This window comes from Vigna radiata, unplaced genomic scaffold (assembly GCF_000741045.1).
Source record: "Vigna radiata var. radiata cultivar VC1973A unplaced genomic scaffold, Vradiata_ver6 scaffold_7, whole genome shotgun sequence".
Taxonomy (NCBI): Eukaryota; Viridiplantae; Streptophyta; class Magnoliopsida; order Fabales; family Fabaceae; genus Vigna; species Vigna radiata.
In genome coordinates, this window is record NW_014543262.1 from 3259455 (window position 1) to 3269237 (window position 9783).

General features: G+C 31.2%; 1 protein-coding gene across 1 annotated transcript; it reads right to left on the reverse strand.

Moving 5' to 3' along the window:
* Positions 1–200: 200 nt before the first annotated feature.
* On the reverse strand, positions 201–3653 carry LOC106753662 (aquaporin SIP1-2). The gene is made up of 3 exons (XM_014635507.2): positions 3022–3653; positions 1710–1982; positions 201–596 (listed from the first exon to the last, which is right to left on the reverse strand). The coding sequence occupies exons 1-3, from the start codon at positions 3334–3336 to the stop codon at positions 438–440; spliced, it is 747 nt and encodes a 248-aa protein (XP_014490993.1). The 5' UTR covers positions 3337–3653; the 3' UTR covers positions 201–437.
* Between the last annotated feature and the right edge of the window lie 6130 nt (positions 3654–9783).

Here is a 9783-nt window from a genome sequence, read left to right on the forward strand (position 1 = left end):
TATTTATATTACATCTAGAATATAATTTTGGATTGTGTAATCCAAAATAGAATCATGTATTTTGAATTGTGAAATTTGAAAAAGTGTTTTAGATTGCATTATCGGGAACATTACACTAGATTGTGTAATGTGAACAAGAAATACATAATTCTAAATTACGTAATCTAGATATAGTTATGTTTATGTTATCCAAAATATGATTAATTCAATAGACAGAATATATTCTAGATAGTTCTTGATCCTTAATTCAAAAGTTTCATATTACAGATCCTGAAATTCTACATTATTTTTTCTACGAGGATTCTGCATTTACGGACTAAACATAACCCAGTAACAGAAAAGAGAATGAAGAAGGAGATATATAGATTAAAAGGGTAATGCAGCAGTAACATTCTGCTTAACAATTGAAATGAAGAAGCAAATGGTCGAATCCTTCTTCATGCTTTCTTTTGTTTGAGTTCTGGTGGTGGCGGTGGGGGAAAGATTGCACGGAACAACCATGCAGCCAATATTGCTCCGGCAAAGGGGCAAATCCAGTATACATACAATTGGTCCCATGTGTTGTGCCAATTGTTTAAGTAAGCCCAACCAAAAGCCTGCAAACAAAATAACCGATCACAGTTTTTCATTGCCCCTCCAAAAGATTCAAGAAACAATGCACATAACAAGATATACATACACACTACAGAACCTTCATAGCTAATAATTACAAGTCATCATTTTAAGCCATACACAAGTTAATAGCAAGAGCAAGTAATATGAAAGACAAGAAAAACGAAAGTTTAGCAAGGAAGAGCAACATAAAAGGTTTCCTATCTGAACAAAACAAACAAAAAGTAGAAACATAGTAATAATGATAATATAAAACAGAACATAGACCCTTCTTTAGCATAAACAGAACACATCCCAATGAGACCACAGAACAGTGTGCCAGAGTTCCATAGATTTAGATTGGCCAGAAGAACATTATCTATTCGGGTTTGATATATTGGGCATATAAAGGAAAAACCGTAAATAAGCATGTAATGACAAAGACATTGTCTTTTTACTGTGAGTAGTTTGTTTCGATTTATAGAACATCAAAACTGTAGAAACTTTGCCGAGGTTACAATAGGATTTGACAGTTAAATAACACAATAAAGATCGGACACAGAGGAAAGGAGGATAGCTGCAGCATACATATGACTGACATGTTCCATAGCTGAATAAAGTTGCAAAAACAAAGCATAATATTTTCGTAATTAAAGCCTGGTGCAAGAATTAGATTCCAGAATCCTTAACAACAAATCCTGGGCAGAAATGGTTTAAAAAAAAGGCAATTTACAATATAATGTTTCAAACTCAATATACATTTATAACAAAATTCTTTGATAAGGTGAATAAGATATGATGATTAGTCTATTAAATTGTATCGGTGAAGCACTTTAACACTGACACTTGAGATTTTAAAGACGGATTCACTCACTTTTGTGTATAAATTTGACACCAAAGAATAAAGAACTAAAATGAATATTCTTAAATTTTCATGGACTATAATGTCCTACCAATACAATCTTGAGGTCAAAATTAAGCAGTTTTTCAAAATAGTCATTCAAATCACCCTAGAATCAATGCAAAAGACAGCAATTGTAAAGACAGCAGCAAGAAACACATACAATTAAATGTATGAAAAAAATAAAACTGGCAATTGTAAAGAGGTAATCACTCACATTGGCAGGATTCATGGCTGGGCCAGTGTAGGCAGATCCAACCATGACCAAAACTACAGTTGCTGTGGCTAGAAACCAGATCTTCAACAAATCACTACGAGGGCCCTTGAGGAAGATGAAGAGAACGATAAAGGTAATAAAAAAGGTCAACACCCCTTCAACAACAGCCCCAGTGTGCAAATCCACTTTCAGAGAAGGACCTCCAATCATATGCCTATACTTTTGAGGAACCACTTCCATAATTGCCATTGCACCACCAGCAGCACCAACTGCCTGTTCACAACTCATCCATCCATCAAAATTTCCTTACACAATTCATAACAGAAAAAACATAGAAGCATTTTCTTAGGCCTTTTGGTGATATTTTTTTGTTAAAATTGATGTTTTATCTCTATAACGTAAAGGATCTATACCTCAACCTTTAATCCAAATCCTTATCAGACAGATTACTAAAACGAAATTTCCACTCTATTAAAAGAATTACAATAATGGTACGTTTGGCAGTATTCTCAAATCAAAATAGAAATTCTGCTCTAGAACCTATGTTGAACTCTAATGCAAATTCTTACTGGGGAGATTACTAAAACATTTTGATAGAAAAACAATACTAAAAGTACATTTAGATAGAATGAAGAAAGGAAAAGGTAAGAAAAAGAAAAATAGCATGTTTATCTCATTGATTGCATAGAAAAAAGTGATAAGAAAGAAAAGTTAATTTAAAAAACAACAATTGAAGGGCACGTTTACTTTTGCTTTCGTTTCATGTTTTCACCATAAAGGTACAAAAGTAGCAATTGGGTTTTAAATCTTCAAATATTAATAGAAGAACTGATTGAAAATCAGGTTGTCTTGTAAATTAAAATTGAAAACAACATAGCATATAACAAGACCCATATTTAACTCCTCCTCCTTCTTATCTACCATCCACGCATTTCCTAGAAAGAGTAGAAAGAAAAAGAAGGCCAAAAGGACAGAAAAAAAAAGAAGTTAACTTAAAAGCAATTCAACAGAGTAAATGGTCATTTTAATCCTCGTCTCGTGACTGTACGATTCCTAAATTAAGAAATAACTAAATAATGTCAAATAAACTGGTAAAAAAATATACTTAAATATAAGTTGATATATCAGTTTAATCACAAGGTTTTTAGCTCATTTGATGGTCAATTTACAATGACTTATATCTTCAAAAAATATCCTTCAATTCAGGATCTCATGTCATAGCGCCTATAAATTCAATTGTACTAGCTACGCCATAAAGAGAGAAGAGAGAAAAGTTAAAGACCCTATAGGACACAAAAGGAAATCAACGAACCTGGGCAGGGAAACGAAGCGCCATTGAGAAGAGCGTATCAGAGCCGAGACCAACGGCGTAAAAGGAAGCGGTGCCGGTGGGGTTGAAGCTGGCGCCACCGAGGGCATTGCCGATGAGGGTGAACAGGAAAACAAGTAGAAAAACGAGGGTAATGGTGACAATGAGAGAAGGGTAAGGGAACCCGTTGTAGGAGATGCCTTGAAGGTTAAGGGCTTTAGTTACGTACCCAGAAGCAATCCCCAACAGAGAGGAACAAAACACCCACATGAAAGTCAACACCCCGTCTCCAATCGCAGCTTTTATGGCACCGACCATCTTTGATTTTTTCTTCACCCCTTTGGAAAATTGAAGAGAAAACGTAGAATTGGAGAAGCTATGCGTCACTCAACCGGTGATAGTGGCACCGGTGAGTGATGAAGCAGTGGCGATAGCAGAGGGAGAAAGAGAAGAAAAGGTGTTTGTGAGGATGAATAGGAGATAGAGTGAGGGGATAATTAAGAAAGCATGGATCTTTGATGTTGACGGAGAGTGCAGAAGAAAATGCGAGTGATTCACCTAATCAGTGGTAGGTGCCGTCCAACATGGGGCGCACCCGAAAACAGATAGGCTCCGCCAAAACGACCTGCGGTAACCGGTTGCATCTGGTTTGTTACTGTAAGAAAAGAAGAACACTGTTAAAAATAATAATAAAAAAATTACCTTCCACAATAATCCTAAACTAGATAAAAATGTTACATTATCTTACCATCTAATTTAATATATTAATAGAAATATATACCTTATGTGGACACCTGTTTATTTTTTATTAATAAAATTATAATTATTAAAATATATATAAATCATTATAATAATAGAAAAAAATATTTATTTTATAATTTATTCTTTTATTATAAATAATTATGTTAATTTAAAATAATATTTAAGTTTAAAAAAATTAAATTTAAAAATATCACTTAAAAATAAATTGATAAATTATTATTTTTTTTTTAAAAAAAGTTACTTATTAAAAACAAAAATTAGAAAATAAAATCTAGAAGGATGAATCTTATTATATAAATAATACTACACATTAACATTTTAAATTAAAATTAAATAAATATAATTAAAATATTATTATTTTAAATTATTAAATAAATGTTTTTTATTAAAGGATTTCAAAATATCATTATCATTTATTGCATGTCTATTTGTCATATATGGCCAGAAATTGTCGCTGGCCAATAAAAATGATTTACTAGGAAACAAATTGGTTGGAATTTGATTATGGGTCAGCCGGTTTCAAGTCTAGTTTTTGATAATTTTTTTTTTTTGAAAAGCATCTTAAAAAAATAAAACAATTTTAAAATAGTTATATAAGCTACTAAATTAATTTATTTTATTTCAACATTTTATAATTATATTTATTTTTAAAATTATTAAATTAATTTTTCTCAATTTAAATAAAATCTAGAATTAATTATTTTTATTATTAAATTAAATTGATATTAAAAATTAATAAATTTAAACAATTAATATTAAATTTAATAATTTATTATTATTGTAACATCTTATTTTACTAGTATAAAATTGCTAAAACAAGTCTTACAAACATGATAACTGATAAGAAAACTTAGAGGTTTTTAAAGGAAAAAAGTTACGCTTGGAGACTAACAACTAAGTATATCACTGCTTTACCCTCCATCCCACACTAGATCGACGAGAAAGACGTCCTCCTAAGCTCACATCATTTAAGATGATCATTACAAGACAAGCACACATAGACATACAAAGACGAAAGGGTAAGCTAATATCAAAACAATAAAACATGGAATTCACAAAACTCTCACATATTATATTTCACTTTCAAATTTAAGGTCAATACTTAAACATATTGTAACATCTAGACTCAAATATTCAGATACATGTGTTATTGTCGAGTTATGGCGGCTTGTACAATTGTAGTGGTGGAACAACTGGCCCACTCCAAGCTACCATACAAGATTAGTCCGTTAAAACGTCATTTGCCCATGGTAAAGACCCCTAAACTAGGACCTCCTACTACTCTCACCACATGACCACCCTCTCTGCTTAAGAATGGATGAACATTAGAGTGTCAGGATAACCCCCAAAAGTGAGCTTCTATCATAATACATACACTACTTGAAACAACCATTAAGAATTTCCTCATTGGAATTCCTTTCCAAACCATACTTGGAAAACATACATAATTTCATGCACAAAATCTCATAAAATTCCATTGATGTTACTAAACAAGCCTTACATTATCATTACATTTTCATCCATAAGAAACAGAAAAGAAGAAAACAAAATAAAGCAGACTTACATACAAGACACCCAACAAAAATTTAAATTTAAATTTTTTTTAAGATAATTGATTATCACATCTGATAATTGATTATTCTAGAAAAAAAATTCATACAAAGAGACCTTTTGACTGAAATAATCAATTATCACTCCTGATAATCGATTATTCCAAAGAGTTTTGAAGAAAAGATAACATTATGAATGAGATAATCGATTATCAAGTAAGATAATATATTATCCTTATGAGTTTTGACATTTAACATGATTTTTTATATTTGGTTGCACCTAAGACTTGTCCAAATGACCAAAATTAGTATCCTTGATCATAGAATTGATTCACAAATATGTTTATATTCAAAAGTGGGCACCATTTTGATCTTTAGCCAGGATTTAGTTGCACCAATTCATACCAACACTCCGAAAGCTAACATATCATATTTGACACCTTACCAACCTTATTTTTGTGTACTAAAAGTCCAAACAAGTTTTAAAAAGTCTAGAAATAGACTTTAAACTTCAAGTTTTCCCATTCAACCCTTATCTCAAAATCTCACTTATCAAAACTCCATTTTTATATAAAAACTAGCCTATAACTCTACCTATTTGTTACTTGCCAAATTAACATTAGATTTCTGGTTAGACAAGTTTGAAATGCTCTAAAAACAGCTCATCAACATCAATTTTAGTTCCAAAATCACTCTTATAAAAATTCACCTACCAGAACCCCAATTTAGATCGAAAACTAACCCAACAACACTCACTTTTTACTACTTTCAACTCCATAACAGATTTATACTTTATATAACTCCAAAACAGTAGCATCACATGTTCAAGAAAACATCATTTCAGAGCATACACCAGCATATTCATCAATAGACAAACATTCACTTATCAAAATACAAACTTCATACAAATTGTAATAGATTCAACCAAGTATACATCTCACACTCTATCAAACATGATTACATACTTTTTAGTATGAAATTAAAGCAAATATTAGCTTTCCTTACCTTATAGATGACCCAACTACTCTACAAGAACTAAGAAAACTCCATCAACTCAAGGAACTCTATCTACATCTACAACTCATAGAAACATGATCAATGTATACCGCTAGAACCATTGAATAGTAGAGAGTCTTAAGAAGACTCAGACTTCACATGTGAAACAAAGAGAGCTAGCATGTAAGGAAAAAAAACTAACCAAAGAAAAGAGTAGAAACTAACCTATTCTTTTGGAGAAACTAATCAGATGAAGTTGTATACCTCACTACCATGATCGTCTAGGCACCTCTAATCGTCATAGAAATAACTCAGGAGCTAAAAAACTTAAAAAGAAGGGAGAGGAAGTATAAAGAAAATGTTCTAGAGATAATAAGTATTTTAGATAACGAGACGCGTTTATAAAGCTTTATTTATATTATCGAAATATTTTAACATTAAAATAATATGGTCTCATTAATTTAAAACACCTATCAACTGTAATATTCTATTTTTTAAGATTTTACAATTCTTAATGTTATATTAGAGATAATAATTCAATTATTATTAATGAAAAAAATGTGTATTAACTATTGTTATTAATTTTAATATTATTTTTAATAATTTATAAATTTATTATTAATTAGAAAAGCATTATTACAAATATATTACATTTATAAATAACATTATGAATATTGTAAGACCCGAGAAAATTGTAGTGGTTAGGGAATGAAGTGATTATGAGACTTGAGTATTATTGTTTGGTAATTGGTGTGTAATGCTTAGGTGTTTCTTTTTATGATTATAATTGATATGTTTATTATATAGTGTTATTATTGATTAAGTAGAACACATGATTGGTATATTGTCATTTTAATGATTTGTGTGTATGTGTGATATTACCAACGATGTGTTGGCTTGTTGACAAAAATGATAGTTTAGGATTAAATGAGTGTGGGTTCAATTCTAGAAAGAAAAAGAGTTAAGATAAACTTTTGTTTTATTTGTATTTTTGGACCCAATGGTAAAATGGCCTTTTACCTTCATTAAATGGTGTAGAAATTAAGTTAGGGAGTGTAGAAAGTAAAAGAATAAAATCAAAATATGAAATTGAAAGATTACGTGAACCTTTTTGGAAGAGATAGTTGTTGATATATCTTAAAATGTAGTTGAGATAAAATATGTGAGAAAATCTTGGTAGGTTTTAGATATTAAGTGAGAGATATTATTTTAACCAAAAAGATAAAGATATAATAAAAGAAGATAAAAGGGAAAAGAGAGAAAAGGGGATCCATATTGTTACCCTAATACTTAAAATGAAATTGGGAGAGTTAAGGGAGAGAAGAGACATTTTCTAGGAGAAAAGAGGAAGAGTTGCAGAAAACCTTAGTGCAAGGGAGGATTTATGGTGTTTTTGGAGTATAGATAAAGCCCTAGTATTGGCCAAGGTATAGGGAAGCTTACCATTGTTTGTTGTATGTTATGTATTCTTGATTTACTTACATGAAAATACTTGTTTAAAATATGTTTATAAGATTATAATTATGATTATTCGTTGCTATTATTGGGTAACAGTTTGTGTGCATGTGAATAGGTTTTGGGTAATATTTGTGTTAGGTTTTCCCTATGAATGTATGTATGGTTTTGTTGGGTTATCCCATATTAGGGTTTGATGCTAAGGGGGAACAAATTTATGATAATTGGGGGTTTTATCATGCACATATGTGTTATAAAGATATCATGATAATCATATGTAGAATATTGGGTTTGTTTGGGTTATAATTTTTTCAATAATGGGCTTAGATGATTCAAGTGATGTAATATATGTATTAAGGTCTGTTCAGGATTGAATGCATGCATGAGGTTTGAGGGAAGTTTCCCTTATGATTTAGGGTTGTTGCATGTGTGTTTGAATACTTAAATTTTGTCTAAGATGTGTTTCAATTCGGCAATAATCGATTATTTGTGCATTGATGGCGAGTAGAGTTTCAAGAATAATTGATTATCTGGGATGATAATCGATTATCCCTTCATGTGTGATAAATTCTAGTGATTTGTTCTGGGGAATCACTAAGATAATCGGTTATCTTAAGTAGTAATCGATTTTCACAGTGTATTTTGTGCACATGTGTATGTTTCAGGAATAATCGATTATCACTTATGATAATCAATTATCTCGAAGTATTTTTATTGTAAACAATGCGTTTTGATGAAGATTGGATGTGGACCAAGCCTAAGGAGCTATGGAAACAATGCGTTTTGATAAAGATTAATGGTTATGTTTAGGGTCAGGTTTGACTTGTGGTTGAGATTAGAGCATGAGTGAGTGTTGGGATGTACCTGAGTATGTGATTGATGAGCATGAGAGTGGATGATAAGTCTACATGTTGTACCTAGTAAATCCTGGTGCTATTTGCAGATATGTGTTTCCTATTTGCCTTGTGTGCATTGGAAGGGTTGTTCGAGTGTGGAGCCTTCCTTGTGCGGAGGTGAATGTTTCTTCCTTGTTCTTATGTGGTAGGATTACATGTTCCTTAACTAGGTTGTGAGACTACTCAAGCGTATATGTATGGGAACTCTACAGATTGGGCTGTAGAAGCAACTATAGTTGATGAGGTAGGGTACAAGAGTGTGATTGATTCTTTCCATTGTGGTGTATATGGTACAATGATGCTCATGGTATTGTTCATTATTGGAATAGTCCTGATGGTGGTGTATCTATGATGATGATCATGGTATTGGGATGCTCTAGTATGTGGATAATGATGTTACTATAATGGTTATAGTAAGTAGTTAGCTTAAATGTTAATGAGTGGATAGACTAAGGGTCTATGTGTGAGATGTTAGTGATGACATCTAGAATCAAGGGTCAAGGATCGAGGATTGAAGATCAAGAATCGAGAATTGAGTAATTCATTATGATTAAGTCGTTATGTTAGAGAATTAGGAATCTTGTTGTTAGTCTTGTTGGGTATGGGATGATTTATGGTTGATATATTCAATATGTGTATACCTTATTATTATTATGATTGTTTTATTAGTAGCTTACCCTATATGTGTTTGTGTTTATGTGTTGTGAATGGTATTATCGGCAATGATCATATAATGTGTTATAGGTGAGCATATGATGTTTCAAACGGTGTTGAAACACGATGTATCCGAGAGATGATGGGGATAAACTTGGGATTTTATTTATAGTTATAACATTTGAACTTTAAGACAATATAATTGGAGTCATTTTATTTCCTTTATTATTTTTATTGGACAAGTTTTTTGGAACTATTATCTTTTGAATAAATGATGCATGTTTAAATGTTGAGGTTTTTTAAAATACATTTCCACATTATGATAAAGTTTTGAAACTTACCAGTTTTTGAATAACTTGTGACTTCCTAAAAATTGAGGCATTACAAATACATTATATCATAAATTAACTTATGTTAGAAATAATGAAGCTTGTTTTTCAACACCAAGAGGG

What these genes read in the sequence shown, in the direction of transcription:
- LOC106753662 (XM_014635507.2), bottom strand. Translation starts at nt 3,336, where the DNA reads ATGGTCGGTGCCATAAAAGCTGCGATTGGAGACGGGGTGTTGACTTTC. An exon ending in CGCTTCGTTTCCCTGCCCAG is followed by an intron (nt 1,983 to 3,021) that starts GTTCGTTGATTT and finishes AGTTGTGAACAG; the next exon opens with GCAGTTGGTGCTGCTGGTGG. An exon ending in CAGCCATGAATCCTGCCAAT is followed by an intron (nt 597 to 1,709) that starts GTGAGTGATTAC and finishes TTTTGTTTGCAG; the next exon opens with GCTTTTGGTTGGGCTTACTT.